The 16,606-nt window shown below is 35.7% G+C and overlaps 1 protein-coding gene across 4 annotated transcripts in view; it reads right to left on the bottom strand.

Annotated features, from left to right (window-relative positions):
* The window catches only part of ANKS1B (ankyrin repeat and sterile alpha motif domain containing 1B), a 431,515-nt gene that overhangs the window by 264,997 nt on the left and 149,912 nt on the right, over positions 1-16,606 (bottom strand). For all 4 annotated transcript variants that reach the window (XM_061988906.1, XM_061988958.1, XM_061988983.1 and 1 more), the window contains one exon: positions 11,261-11,397. In XM_061988906.1, the coding sequence (XP_061844890.1) occupies positions 11,261-11,397 (137 nt within the window). The remainder of the gene's footprint in view (positions 1-11,260; positions 11,398-16,606) is intronic.

Here is a 16,606-nt window from a genome sequence, read left to right as displayed (position 1 = left end):
CAATGGTCCTTGCTGCTTCTAGACCAAAGACCTGAAACATTACTTGTCTCCATCAAAACAGGTGTATAGCTGTCTGTATATTTATTTAATGACAGTGAATAACATCTCAGGAGCTGCTGGCTTAGATAAATAAAGATGAGAAAAGTAAATAAAGAGATAACTCTTCTTGTTTTACCATGTCAGGCTTTACAGGTCAGAATATTTATGAAGGTCAAGATTTTCCTGCGTATTAATGTCAAGACCAAATTATTGCCCCTGGAACAATAATATCTTCCTCAGACCATGACACAATTTACCATCCTTTACTTAAAACTTCATGTTAAAATACAATCCATCCAAATGCAGTCATTTCATTTGTGGCCTGTTTAATTTTTAGGCTATGAGACACTCAATACAAAACTACACTATTTTCACTAAAAAATCATTATTTTTATCAGAATTTTGGACAAAAACTTGAATAGACTTAGGTTTGCATAATGTTGATTATTTTTTAAAGTTGCACTAAGGTACCATGTGAATTAACCGTGTCCTGTTAAAACTGAGAAAAATTGCAGAGGGTAAATTTGGGCATTCAACTGGAACTCATCTACAGTCTATTGAAGGCATTTACTCTTTAATAATTAAAACCAGCTTCTACTTTGAAAGACTGATTCCTAGGGCTAGTAATTTCATGGGAGAGTTCAACGAACAGAGACATACTCCAACATCAAACAAGTCTGGTTAAAAGTCGGTGTTTGGGACCTGAGCCAAAGTAAGTCTCTGGTCAGACCAAAAATATTAATGTGTACTAATTAAACCTAAACTGCACATTTTTGCTAGACAACAAATTCACCAATGACCTAATTATTTCTAAAACTAAAAAAAGATGACTGGCCATTTGAAGTCATGGTCCTGGCCCTTTTCCAAGTCTTTGTGTTTTTTTTTTTTTCTGAAATTCAGCTTCTGCATTAAAAAGGTGACACTTCAAGTAACATGATGTGCAGGATCTTTATTACTGAACTGAGATACTTTCTACGTAAAAAGGCACCTGGAATGATCTAGCTCAGTTTTACTAAGTAGCTTCAAAAATTTCTCTTGCCTTTGTCCAATCAGGTGTCCAGTCACTGCTTCAACTGAATGCCCCATTCTTGGAGCCAGAATAGCAGCATTTGAAGCACCACCCAGCCTTTTGCTAACTTATGGGTGATCAGCTGTTTCACTACACCTTAGTGTAGTATTAGAAGCTATTGTATCATCTTTACAAAAATATCTGTAAGTTCTTGGTGGGGTCAGAGAGAGGGGTGGAAACAAGCAAAAAAAAAAACCAAAAAACAAAAAACACCCAAACTGTTCTGAAGCATTTAAAAAGATCAGTTGAGTTAGCAAATGCTCACAGATTCTAAAAACATGTTAATCAATAAATAGCTCTAGATACATGAGCTGGTGATACATCTAGAGTGATTTTTAAAGATTTTTACAGAAGCTAGAAACATGTCTGTTTATTCAGACATGTAACCATCTGCTGACCTGAGTGATACAAAAGACCACTTATATTATTTTTGGCTTTGACTTTATCATTATTGATTCAGACAAACTTATCCCTGTTTAATATGTCTTTCCAATTTAAGGACTCTGTACACAACCCCATGCAGCTTCTAGTGCTCTACAGTATAACACTTCTGCTGTACTGTTTGGAGTTAACAAGGTCCATCTGTCAACATGTGACAATTTTTCTACATAATTACAAAGGAACCTAGCATCTGAACTTTTTAGCACTTTTGCTGGGTCCTATAAAATCTATGTTGTTAAAGTGTGCTAATTCCTCATTAATATATGCTAAAAGATATGCAGTAAATCAGTTTGTGTTGACTACATCTCTGTCTCTGTAAAGTACAGTTTTCACAAAAACTGTAGAAAAAACAGGGTTTTTTTATAGAACAGTTTTTTCCTACAGTTATAATTAAATTCAGTTCCAGATTTAGATAACTAAATTTACAGCATAGCTATTTCCATCTACACTAGTTATCTAAACTCTCATTATAGTCAACTGAGATCTTGTTAATACAATCAATAGAGTCCAGAGTACAATGCACCTCACCCCAGTCACCCTGATGCTAGTTCACATGCCCAAACACAGATATCAAGCATCACTGGAGATTCCCTTGGCTTGGTAAGGTGGGATCTCACCTGGTCACCCATTGACATTCAGAAGAGTGCATGTCTCGCCTATGTATGCCCCATATCACACCTTACAGACTCCATGTGCATGTCAAAGACACCTTTATAGCACCTCAAAAGACATTAGATACCTATTTTTAGGCACCTGAATTGAACCCTACATCTTTCCTGAGCATGATGGAGATCAGATATCCAAATCAAACAGCTATTCTTGTATGCAGAGACAAAGGACAAGGTGGTTTAGTCCCAGATTGAAAACCACCTCTAGTGCACATGTAGACACATTTTGAATACCTCACTTCATTTGTTATGATTTGGAGAAACCTTTAAGACTTATTGGAAGAATGTGTAGGAAGCAATTAACAAGTCACTTAATGGAGTGCTGTACCTTGGTTTCTTCGATTGCATCTGCCAAAGCCACTTCTAAATTTCATTTACCAAGATCTCTCAAGATGTGTACTAAATAATTCTAAGAAAATTCTTTACTATGTATGAAATGCAACAATGTCCAGGAAATGTAGTCAGGGTTTAAGGTTTTACAGTGATGAAGACTGTATAAACACAAAATTCTGTCCCAAAGAGGCAATGCTTACTTCATTCTTTGTACCAAAGCCAGCTTTGTCAGTCATTACATGTCTGCCTTATACTACTTCGAAGGTTTGAACATAGTTAGATAACACCTGTGAAATTGTAGCATATTTATGGCTTAACTTCATCCCAGTATGTATGCTACATATATTCCCTGAAGTAGATTTTCTTTATTATATTCGTGTATTTAATTTACTTGTTATATGTAAATCTCTTTAATGACTGCTTTGGCTTACTTTAAAATATTTCTTCATGACTTTTTTTTTCAGTTGTCATAATAAAGACCTAGAAAACCCTAGACTACCCTAAAACAGCACATCACATCAGGCCAATTAAGAAACCCTGTCATCAATGCAAAAGCAAAATTGTAACAATAAAAATCTTTAAAGACATTGTAACAACAAGATTTCAATAACTTTCAAATCAGGTCTACCAAGAAGATTATTTTCATGTTAAGTCAGTAGTTAACATACATTGATGAAAGATATTGTTTTGAACACTACAAAACAGGAGAAGCATCAAAATACACATCCTGAAATGCCCATTAAAAGGACAAGTAAGGACATACTTAATGCTCCAATGAATGAAGTTGCATGCAAATTCTGTAATGCTACTATGAATCACATGTAACACTATGAGCATATAAGGGATCATTTAAATATTCTTTATCACATGTAGCAAAGGGAGTAGGGTAACATTTTTTTCTTAATTTAACATGAAACTATTTCTCTGGCCTTGAAATACTCTGAAATATAAGCTTGTAACTCTTCTCTTATCTTTGGGATTTGTGTACATAGCACTATCACAACCTGTAAAGAAGTAATCCTCATAACATCCCTATTAGCTCAGTTTTACAGATGCTGAACTAGGTGTAGAGCTCCAACAAGGGACAGATGTCAGGCTTATTTAATTACTGAGAATCAATGAGCCTAGGGTAAATTCTACAAATGTTCCTGCCAAATTCCAGTGCCCTACGTAATGTCAAAACTGCTTTGAGTTGGTTTATACTATACAGAACATGTATGATTGAAAATAATTCAAAATACATCCTAAAATTGTAGCTAGCACATCCAATACAGACTTATATAAGAAAATAAGAGGCTCGTCCCACACACATAACACAGTATGTGTGTACAGTATGTGGCCACATAAATCCCTCATTTTGGTACCTGTCCAGATGATTCCATTCTTCCCATTCTCTGATCTACTCACACTTCAGAATTTTCCCATTCTCTAGCTTTCCTCTTTCTTAAGATCTCATTCTCTTTTTACATACTCATTTTCCCTTTCCTTTTCTCAGTTTTCTACTGTCTATTGTTATATTCCCCTCCAAATTACTTGTACTCTGAAACATCCTTCACACTACCCTAGCTGTATCCAGTTCTACTTGATCTTCCAAAACTTCTTTGCTTTCTCTGTGTTTTTGTCATCAAAGTCTCTCAAGCAAACTCCCTAATAGTCCTATTTCCATTTAATTTATCAGTCACTATATCTCTCTGATTGTCCTTGAGTGCATCCTATTTTAATCTCTGTTTTCCCTTTCAAATATAATTTTCAAATCACTTCTACAGTTTCTTAGTCTCTGCCTCAGCATCCCAACATACCATCTCAGTTTCTATCACTCTCTTTTGCTCATGCACACTTACATTCCATAATGTTCATAATTTTCTTGGTACAATACAGCCTGTGAGAGGACACATTTCTTCACTTTCTCCTGTCTTCAGTACCTCAGTTTTGATTTGCAGAAATCGGCAAGCCTGACATACTGCTGACATACTGACATGCTGCTGCCAAGAATTACTTGATTTATAGAATCTGAACTAAGATAATCAAGTAGCCTTGAAACTGCAAAAACTAGATATTACAAGGAATCTGGATTTGATTAATCTATGTCACCCAGAAGTGAAAGAATGCACTAAACTGTTACTAGACTCCTGAATCAATTTCTGTCAAGCCTCAAAACACCTTGTTAAACAAGCAGAAAACACATTGCTTTTTAAATAAAGTAATACATTTTTTCTTCTTTTTCATAGAACCTTATTTTAAATTATGACTACAATTAAAAATAAATTATAGGCAGTTTCAGCATCCATCTTGACATTCTTTTACTTCTCAACAACTTAATTTAGTTTAAAAGCAGAAGGCAGAAATCACAATGGATGGCAACAAATATATCCCAAGTAGTCACAGCAGGGAGCTTTCAAAAAACCAGAAAATTATTAAAAAAAAACCCAAACAAACAAAACAGAAAAAGAAATATAAATTACTTAATTCTTTTTAACTGTAGATCCTTGTCACTACTAAAAGCATAATACATTTTAAAACTAAATTATTTTTTTTAATGGCATCAGAGTGTCAAATTCCTAGAAATTTCTGTGTGACTGATTGTGAATTTATAGAGATACCTCTTGTATTCTGCATGTGCAACAAGTGCATACTGTTTCACACTAACCTCCTGGCCGATCAGCATACTTTGATCATCTCACCATCAGTGACACACTGAAGGATGGTAGAGACACATAACTCTTTCCTGTAGCCTATGGTTAGGAGGTCCTGAAATGTGACTCATCCATAGTGCTTCCTGCTCCTGTGGCTCTGTCCTCCTCTATGCATGTTATACTAACTCCTCCTTTAAGAGTCTCCCACTGGAATATGTAAATATAGGTCACGGGGTGGCTACTCACTTCTACTTTCCACTTCTGGTCTTATCTTGGTTTATCTGGATGACTAAATCAGACTGGGAATAAACAAGGGAGAACACAGATTTCTCAGTTTCTATTTTCCTTGTCTTCTACTTTCATTTTAATTGAGTTCATATTGTAGCTATGAGTTGTGAAGTATAGCAGTCCTGAACACTTTAAACTGAAAGACCTCTGTAGTGGTTTCCCTGTGACAGATTTTGAGCACACCATTATTCCTATCCTTGGAAAACACTGTCTGAAACAAGCTCCAAACTGGAAGGCATAAATTTGATAAATAAAAGAAATGTCTTATTCCTCAGCTAGAAAAAGTGTCTAAATTTAAAAGATTTCTAAAAATTGAAAAAAGTTGCTATTCTCACCGTAACAGTTGGAAACTGGATGTAACAACATTTTCTTTAAAAAAACTTCAACTCCCAGCTGTTAGCAACATCCTATTTTGACCTGGAGATTCTGCAAATTGCTTGTATCATTACATTTCTGTATTATAAATTTTGGAGGGCCAAGGTGACAGCTATTTTTTCAGTTCCAAACCATGGATAGCATGCATGTGGGAACATATGGTGTATTTTCAGATGATTATAAGATTACTCAATAAAGTACTCAAGACCACCCAGTACTACATAGAAACAAAGGAAATGCTATGAATCTGGTGAGATACCCATCAAAGCACTATAGACATGACTTTAATCTTCCAGATTCTGTTACTATTTCCAAACAAAGTATGTACTTGAGCAGGGCAATTGTCATAGATTGGTTCACACCTCTACTATTAAACTTCAACAGTCTTCAGAGTACAGTCTTCAAAGCAGAATAACCCACCAAAAATGGTCCTTGGCCAATTCAAATTCCAAATCAAGACTGATGGGAGTGCTTTTGAAGGGACAGGATTGTACAGTACCAAAACTATATCCAGGACTGTGATAACAATTCAACAGTATAGATGTCAACTTTGCAGAGCTCAGAAGCTTATTTTGCTAGTGCAGATGTATATACTTACCTTTCAATATCTGAACTATCTTTATGCTCAGTATTTCATTAATTTGATCTGTTATAAGTTCAGATACAAAAAAATACTCAGTTCTTCTGTATTATTTAGATTTATATTGAATCAGTAAACACAAAATCCAGGTTACCAAGAGTTGCAAGGAATGTCTCCAGGTAAGTAACTAACATCAACCAAGAAAACATTTTCATGTAGAAATGATATTCTAAAAATATAACACTTCCAACAGTAATGTTCTTCTACCTTAATTTATACTTAGGCTTTACTATCCTGTTGAACTGCAATTAAATGCACTCACACGTACTGTTTGCTGTTTTCATTAGTATCATATATTGAGTAGATGTGTTTATTTTTCATATTATCTCAGCTCTAATTAAAATAATATAAATAGAATTATGTTTTCTAGTTACTTGTGAAGGGAGATCTGTTGCAATGCATGTCTTTAATAATGTTTTGGTTAATGTTGTTATTAAGTAGTCACAGAGTATCCATTATGCTCTAAGGATATTTTTTTTAACTGTCCTCCTCTGCAGCTGTTACATGTCTCCTACCCATTAATTACTGCAGTAATACAAGGTGGAAATCAGTCCTATGAGATAATTCCAGACATAACTTTGTTGTTAACTGGTACTCAGCATTTCAGAATAACAGAATTTTACAATATCTGTCCTATTTTCAATCACACATAGATGAATTGCTAACCACATCTTACTGGCACTGACATTACTTCTTTACTTCTTTGTTTTCCTTGTTTTTTGAGGGCTATTTTGAAGTCTTATTTATCCATTTGTTTACTCATTTCAGAAACATTAGAATGAGAAGATATCAACCTGTGTGCAGTAGGTTTGCATAGATTCTTTAAAGGCTTACAAATATATATACATATATATATCTCCATACCTAGAATCAAGGTCACTGACTGTTGTGAACTATCTTATAGATCTTACAGCCTTAATAGATATATGCAACCTAGGAAACAGTATGTAACACAAGAGAAACCTTCAGATCAGGCACATTAATGATGAGGATTAAATCTGCTTAGCTGTGGGCTGTAGAATACATGTTTATTTTAGTGGGTTATGGAAATGCTCAGCAGTTTTCAGAACTTCATAAAATCATGTACACAGAGGTGACTTTTATCTTGTAGAGGATGGGTTTGTTCTACCACAAAATCATAACTCTTAGTTAAATAATTTTTAAGTCTTATTTGCCTCTTGTGCTAAGCATGGACACTGCAAAAGGTTGCACAAAGTTCATCACCAAAACGTAGCAGAAAAAGAAGTATGAACAGGAAGCATAGTGTTCTTGTACTGTGTTTCTCCGTGATGATTTTCCTGATTATTCCCTGCCTGGCTGTGCATGTTGTAAGTTTAAGCATAGAAAATAGCTCAGGAGAAAGAAGGTCCTTACACACCAGCTGTCCAATGATCTCATTCAGAAAGCAAGTGGTGAGAATTTATTGCATAACTGTGCTCTCCAGTCCTCCTTTTTATGATAGAATGTAATAAAGCAGATTTTTTGTGTCACAAAACAAGTTCAGTAGATGAATCACAGAGTTCTTTACATTTGTGAAATGGTGCAAAAGCCTGCTGTGGGGATTTCACTAAATTTGCAGAGAAGGGCGTGCACCAACTCAAGTTAAGTGTGACAAGGGATGCATTTAATTTGGTAAGAACTAAAGGTATTGTAGTTGGGTGTTGGCATAGGGGAAGAACCAAGGTTATGTCATCATGGGGAAACAAAGAAACTAATCTACTGGAAAATATGGTTTAAGTAACAATTAGGTCTAAAAATTTATTTTACAGAGCTGCTCTAAGATTATTTTGTTTGTTTTTCTACAAAGTAATTCCTGCACTTAACTACAAAAAAGGATGAGAGATATTTTCTTTGACTGCAAATTACTGTCACTTTTTAGGTCAACTGGAGAGGCTATGAAGAACACATTTGAACAAATAAGTACAAATAGTTTTATTAAATTGAATGGCCAATACAAAAAACCCATAAAATATCACAGGCAGTCCAACTTTGTTCAGGCCTCATCCAGACTGAGAGCTACAGGAACTATGATAGAACAAGCTTAATTTCTAAAATTCCAGTTTTATAAGATAAATTATATTTTACTATATATATTAACATAACTAAGTTAAAACTTGAAAAAGCATCTAAAATTTCAGAGGACTTTAGTTAACTCATTAACTTTCTTCTGGTGTCCTACTGTTTCTTGATATTTCTCCCATGTGCTGCTAGTATACTTCACAGAGGCATATGTCTTTAACTTGAAACTGTATTACCTTCTCAAAGTCTTCATTAATTAGTGATTCATGAGATAAAAACTTATTAAGACTTGTTTGGACAATCTGAAAAATATGAATATGTGATTCAAACCCTGAACTGTTTGTTATTTATCTGTACATATTCAACTTTTCAACACACTCTCATTTTCAGAGACCGACCTTATGAAAATTTTAAGACAGGTATTTGCAAAATGCTAGATCACAGGTACAAGATGTAGTGAAGGTGCACAGATAAAAGAGCACACAGATCCCTGAATTACTTTTAAGTGTGCTAGCTTCAGGACTGGAATCAGTAGAGGTGGGTGGCAGGTGGTACTAAACTGAATACTGCTTCTGAGATCTGAGTTATTATCTCTCCAGGGTACTGCACTGTGCCAGGCAGATACATCACCCCAGTTAAAATAGGCTTTAGCTTTAGTAATAGTACACTGAATCAAATAGCTGAGACATATCCAAAGAAAGTTTTGGATAATTTTAGAAGCCAATGGGATCTAATAAGGGACAAGTGTTAGTGCCACAACAAACTGCAGGCTTCTCACCTCAAAAATTATCATAATTGAAGAAATTATAAATTTCTGTAAGAGTAAAAGGATGGAGGAAAATATAAATGCCCAGCCAGGTTTTGTAATGGCATGTTTTTAAAATAAGAAGGGGAAGAATTAGGGACAGGTTGAGACAATTAGAAGGAAAAAAAAAAAAACAAAACAAGTTTCAGTGCACTCTTAGGACTTCTTTAACTGTCCATGACCTGTTGGGATTTACACTTTGTGTATGAGATTGTTCTTTTCTCACACTTCTCAGCTGTGATACTTTCATCTCATGGGCTGGTAGTCCAGCATCACAGCCTCCATCCTCTTCAAGGACCCTCACGTGGCAGATCTAGCACACAGAATCCCCCAGCAGCTGGGTTTGGTGTGTGAGAGGCCACTCACACAGGATTGAGGAGAGGCCACTGTGCTGTGCAAAACTTCACATTCATACAGACATGTATATGCACTGTCATCATGATAGCTAGCATGCAGTCTTAAGAAAAAAAATGCATGAGACAGAAAGATCCCCACCTCTGCCTACAAATCCAGCTCATCAGCTTTCTCTTTTTCCACTCTCTTCCATTGCCTGCCCTCACCAGACTGGTGGGTGGAAGGAATCTTTGGTCCCCTCTGCTGCTGCTTACACAGAAACACAGTGTCGCTCCTCACTGCGGGTAAACTGTTATATGCACAACCCTCCAGGAAAGATAAATAAGGCTATAAATAAAAATATGAGTTGAAAGGCCAGGCTTCCTAGGCAGTTTCATCCAAGGTACCAAAGTGTGCCTAGTGCAAAACGAACTGCTGAAGGGTTTCTCATTCAGCCTTTCACTGGCACCTTCTTGTGTCAGGTGCAGAAGACTTATGAAAAGTTGAAAAGACTGATACCTGTTTAAATTCTCTTTATTTTGGTAGGAAATACAAAGAGGCCCTGGCAGACCACAGAAAATTAATTATTTTGCATGCATTGTGTAATGCTATTCATTAGTCTTACATGAGTGGGGAGAGGTCAGTTAAGAATAGAATCCTATTGTGTTAACCTTCAAAATGCTTGCCATGTAATTGAATGCAGAAGGCATGGAATAAGAGAGTTAAGTATGCAGGCAGAATTAACACTAATGGTTTGCAAACATCACATTGCAGGTATCTACAATTCCTTTGTCTAAATTCTTGCATTGAGATCTTGAGGGAAGGTGGTTAACTAAGCAACAAAAACAACAGAAAGAATACGAAGGAACGTGAATAAAATACATGGAGAAAGGAGAAGCATAATGGGATCTGAACCTTACAGTATATCCAACTTCTCATGTATTAGCACATAGATTTACAGCATACCTTAAGCATTAGCCTACATGTGCCTTTCTTCTGTTGTTTTCTGCATAGGAAGTATGTCACATATAAGGTCACATGAGAGACATTTTAGGAAACATTGTAAGGTTCCGACCACACATATATATTGCACATATGGCTTTTGTTCTGCAGAATGATGAGAATAGTGGGAGAATTAGACAACGATGAGAATGATATGATTTAAATTTGAAAACAGCTCTCCAGAATGTGCTGAATCCATTCAGAGTTAACTAGTAGGAGAACATCATCATTCAGTGTTCTGGGTCCATCTGTTGGCAATATCATGATGGAAACAGCTTTTTAAATGCTATTTGCAATAAGCTATCACACAACAGCTTGTTCCAACAATATTCCAATACCTTTCTGTTTTCTTGCCACCTACTATAAAAAACAGCTTAGAGGGAAATAGGCATTTCAGTACTATACTGATGTAGGGTGAGAGGGACAGACTACAGGAACAAGCAAAACAAGAAACAGCTATAAAAAGAGAAAAGAAGATGAAGCTGCTATTTTAGATCCCCTGCAATCTAGATTTAAGTCAGGATATGGAACTCATCCTTTTAGAACACACACATCATAGCCTACTTATAAAATGAAAATACAACTAACAATAGGGTGCTTATGGTGGTCACCTACCTGAGGACGTATAACTTTCACTATGTTTTTAAGTGCAGTGTCTGGTGATGGAGGAGAGCAGTCAGGTGTTGGGCCTGTAGAGCTGTTTCTATGGTTACCAGATCCTGGTGCGGTAATTGCTACCTGAGGTGCATTATCTGTGAATAAAAATAGCATTTATATGAACTTACAAATACTTTGTACATTTTAAAGGAAAAAAAGAATGATTGTGAAAAAAGAATGCTACTCAGAACATTGTTTCAACTTGCAAAACCTGTCATAATTTAAATGGATTTGGTACAGCTTATGTACACTAATTTGGTCTCTTCATACATTAATTCTACATTAAGGCAGGATATACCTCTCATAATACCTAAACAGAACGACAGACAAAGTAAACATAAATATTTTACTTTCCTTATCCTGAATTACCAATTGTGAATCCAAGCACTATCAATGTAACAGGGGTGACTTCAAAGGGAGTTTTATAATGCAACTCATATGATCCTGGAAAATTTTCACACACACAACCCAGTTCAAAAAGTTGTATAGACAGATACTCAACTTAGATCACACTGATAGCTCTCAGTGACAACTTTCCTGGACACTGTGAGCAACATAACAGCAAGGATTAGTTATGTAAAAATATACTCAGCTTCTCCAACGAAATTTGTATAGTCCATAGAGCTCTGCACTGCAGTAGCTACCTTTCTGGCAGTATCAGCTAGATAACCTACAGCTGGTTTAAAAATGTCTACATATCCACAGGTACATGGGAAGCTGCTGTTTGGACATATTTTGTGAGGCTGTTACAATTTTATGGAACTGTGAAGGACCGTTAAAGGGATCTAAAATATCATTCTTAACTTCTCTAAAAGTCCTTAACGATGTTTGAACAATGTAAAGTTAGTGCAACTCAGGTCAGAAGATAGAGAGGACTAAGAAAGAAGGCATAGAATTCCAACTGTGATGGTAACCAAGCACAAGAATGACCTAGCAGGAGGACAAAAGCTCCACATTGCTTCATGCCTTTAGAATTGTATTATCAAAGAAATGCTTTCATTCAGATCTGGGGAAAATGCCTTTGCCTGTGCATGGTTATGGCAGTCTTTACAGTGCCCATGAATTTACAGAGTACTTTTCTTTGTTGGTCACAGAGATATGTGCTCCAAGTTCCTAATTGTACTATAATACTTGAAACTCTGCATTAAGATAGTGATTACCTTCAGATTTTGTGTCTGTGCGTTTCAACTGAAGCCTGCAGAGTTCACAGAAGAAAGCCTATTTAATTGCCATTGTGGTGAATCTCTTATAAGTGCTTTCACTGTGTAGGCAAATCAGCTCCAGAAAAATTCAAACTCCAAATAAATTAAGACAGCTCCAGTGCTGTAAGATATAGAATTTGTGCCTGACCAATTTCCGCAGGAACACACATAAGCTCCTGCACTTGCACAAGCTGCAAATGCCTCCATGAAAGCAATGACAGAAGCATATCTCTCCCAGTCCTATTGATCTGAAAGAATTCTTGGAAGCATAATGTAGATATCAAAGGGAAGGAAATACTCAGCTACATTAACTTAGGTAACAGGACAAAAAGGAAGTTTCAAGAATGTAAACTTTATACCCTTTCCAACTTACAAATACTTTCATAGCATGAATGATTCTAATACTGTCTCAGAAATACTATATATGTGGATGAAGTCTTAAAGTTTCTAGTGAAATACAGACAACAAATTGTTCTAAAGCAAATATCAGGCACGAATATTTCAGCAATACTGTTACATGATGAAAGGATAAATAAAAGTTCAAGTGGCAGTTTGGAAAACATCCAAAATGGAGATGTCCTGTAGATGCTACCTGACAACCTCAAATGCTACACGATGTCTGTCAGAATGAACTTACTGTCACAGAAACAAAAACTTCCAACTTTTTAAAAAAGTACCTCATCAAAACTCATCACTCCTTTAGGTATGCAGTCTTAACACATGGAAGGGCTCTTCCTGAGTCACAGAATCACAGAGCCTGAAGGATTGAAAGGGACCTCGAAGGACCATCTAGTCCAACCCCCCTACCACCTAGAGCAGGACACACAGGAACTCGTCCAGGTGGGTTTTGAATAACTCCAGAGAAGAAGACTCCACAACCCATCTGGGCAGCCTGTGCCAGTGCTTCCTCACCTGAACAGTGAAATTTTTCCTTATGTTTCTTTGGAACCTCTTATGTTCCAACTTGTACCTGTTGCCCCTTGTCCTGTCATTGGAATCATTGCAAGTGTGCACAGAAATCTTTGAATGAATTTCATTCAGAAACTAATACATGTGTGTTAACACAATGAATCAAACAAATTTTTACAGTCTTAGAAGAAAAATTAGGGTGAATTCTCATAATAACATCCCTGACATGGGAGAATCTGGATAGCATTTGAAAGAGGCTTAAGTGTCTCTTATGATTGCCTCTCTGACCTGGCATCTAATTGAAAATCTGTTTACATGCAACATGTGAATGAATATCCTGTGTTTTGAAAGCCTAGCCCATCAAAGGACACAGGGGGATCATTCCACCAAGGCCTTGCCATCATATTTGAAATGTCATAGTGAGGATGAAGGCTAAATATGAGTGTTATGAACATCTTAACATAGCTGAAAGTCTCATCCTCTTTTCTCTCCAAAGTATAAAATGTCATCTTCTTTCACTCTGCTGACAGACTCATCAATAGATAATTATCAATGAACCTCGCTGACCAAGGAATCAGAGACTTACATTGAGAGGGCCCTGCAGTGTGCTTGTAGATACCAAACATGGGACCATGCTACTGCTGAGACATGTTCCATATAGGTACCATCTAGAAAGCTAAGACATAACTTCTAGAGTGTGGAATGTTCCATGCAAGTCTAGTTAATTATACTTGGTGAATTTATTTGCTTACTGGTGTGAGAAACAGACACAATGATTGTCTCTGACAAATAGCTAAACGTATAAGAACACAAGTTCCCTGGTACTTCAGCACTCTTTGAATTTCTGTCATAGTTTTTTTTGTGAAGACTGTGTGGCTGTGATTTAAGCATGGCTGCCATTTAGGTGTTTAGCACTTGAAAGCTCTCTAGTGAAATCTGGAAATCTTGCAGATACTGAAACACCTCAGAGATTCATTGTGCAAAGGACAGATAGAAATACAGGCTGGTGCTAGTGGTAACAAATAGCTTTCTGCACATTATTTCATTCTTTTTCAAGGCCCTGTTGACAATTGTCACAGCTTAGTTTACTCACACTTTAAATATACAGAAGAGGTTAACAGAAGCGGTTACATGAGTGGGATTTTGGTCTTCCCATAGGAAGAACAGGTTTTGCACCTAGATATAGTCCCACCTGAGAAGCACCAAACTGAGATTGACATTCTTGGAATGAAAATTCATTGGAAGATATTCATGAGGGGAGCCAGAGCTTTTATATGCCCCACTAGACATGGCTGAGAAAAACTCCAGCTACAGCTTGTGCATACAACTGTAACAAATTCAGGAACAAACATGTGCAGCTATATCAAAAGAGAGTAGTTACAGTCTTTCCTTATAAGCAAAATAAAAAAATAAGGCCAAAAAAAAGGATCATGCTTTTAGAATCTAAAAATAAAGATCTGAAAAAAATCAAAATAATTCTCTTTGATATAAACATTCCAGAAAATTCCACTGCTCAGTATTTCTTCTGTTCTTTCCTTTCTCAAGGGAATGAAGTGTTTGACATGTAATGGTTTCTTGTAAACAATTTCTTTATTGTGGACAGCTGTTTATTTTCACAGTTGGATCTTCCCATTAGGCAACCAATAATGATTTACTACCTGGGTCTGCTCCATTAGAGAGAGAATATCACCATCAAATTAGTTCCTGCAATCAGTTTGGGTGTCTCCTCTGTTTGTGTATACATTACTCGTAGTTTCATTAAGAATAGATTTGAATATATTTTATTTTGGAATTAAATTACGTAATACTTATGGGAAGTATTTTGGGGTTTTTTTAATCTTTTAACAAAACTGAAGGAAACTTTCTTTTTTTTTTTTTAACTTTAGATAACCACACTGGTAATACTGTAAGTTTCAATGAAGCATTTCAGGGCAAAAAGAACTCTGAAACCACAAAAATCTACCAAATTCACCTATAAAAGATTAGCTCCCATGGTGAGTTTCTGACAGGTGCTATAGATGGGGCCAATAAGGAAGTATTTACAGCTGTCATTCTTTTGTCATCTTACGGCTGTCATCTTAGCTGGAGATAAAAGAAAGTAAGAGATGTTCCTTTACAAGTCAGATAACATCAGGCTCCATGGATCATCTGGCAGATAAAAACTATTGAACAGCAGCATTCTCCAACATCCCTTTCTACCTCCATCGTGAATGAGAAATGGTCACAGGGATCATGTAACTGGAGCTTATTCTGGTTTTAAAAAATGTTTACCAAGGACTTTCCATCCTGTATTCCCTTTGTTTCGGGACAATAGGATAGGAAAAAGAAAATATTCTATCTTTTCTATGTCCAGCATAACTAAAATAATTTTTTTAAAACTTAGATAAATTCAAGTTATAGATTGACTGGACTATAAAAATAGCTATGCTGATTTATATCCTGGCAAATTTTATCGATTTCTTTTGTTTTTTGGTTGATTGTTTGGCTTAATAAACAAGGTTTTAAAGGACAGAAAATCTTGTGATTTTTAATTTTCTTGTAGGATTAGACAGGTTTCTGCATCTCAATTCTTAATAACTTTAAAAATTCTATTTCCTACTTTTGCGAGTTTTGGAAGCATTTACAGAAGAAATAGACTGAGTACTTACAGTAATGATCACACTAGTGCTAAATACAACTTGCCTCTGCTTATTAGTCTTTTCTTTATGAGTCAAAAGACTGTAATTACAAATTATGACATCATTACTTGGAAGTTGAAGGTCAGGTTGTTCCTACCACCATTTAAAAAAATCTTTTTACCTTCAAGTCACACAAGTGTTGTTTAAATTGGAGCTATACCCAAGTGGACAGATGGCTTGATTTCAGTTATACTAAAACCTGTTAATATTGAATCAACTGCACCAAATCCAGATTAGCTTTTCACTGGTCTAGTCCAGCTACTTCATATTTAATCAACAGTTATTTTATATATCACTAAAGGAAAAGGATAGAAAGAAATTGAATAGCATTGAACAAGAGTTAATTCACATAATTGGTCTTTTTTTAAAAGTTAAGGATTTTAGAAGTTTTAAGTAACATAATATGGAAAACAAATATTAAAAATTATATTTTTATAATTTTTATAATATTTTTTAATGAGAACATTAGGAGAGGAAGGAAATGGCAAAACACCTCATAACAGCTGTTTTCAATA

This window comes from Colius striatus, chromosome 1, assembly GCF_028858725.1.
Source record: "Colius striatus isolate bColStr4 chromosome 1, bColStr4.1.hap1, whole genome shotgun sequence".
Lineage (NCBI taxonomy): Eukaryota > Metazoa > Chordata > Aves > Coliiformes > Coliidae > Colius > Colius striatus.
This window is presented reverse-complemented; position numbering and strand designations above follow the sequence as displayed.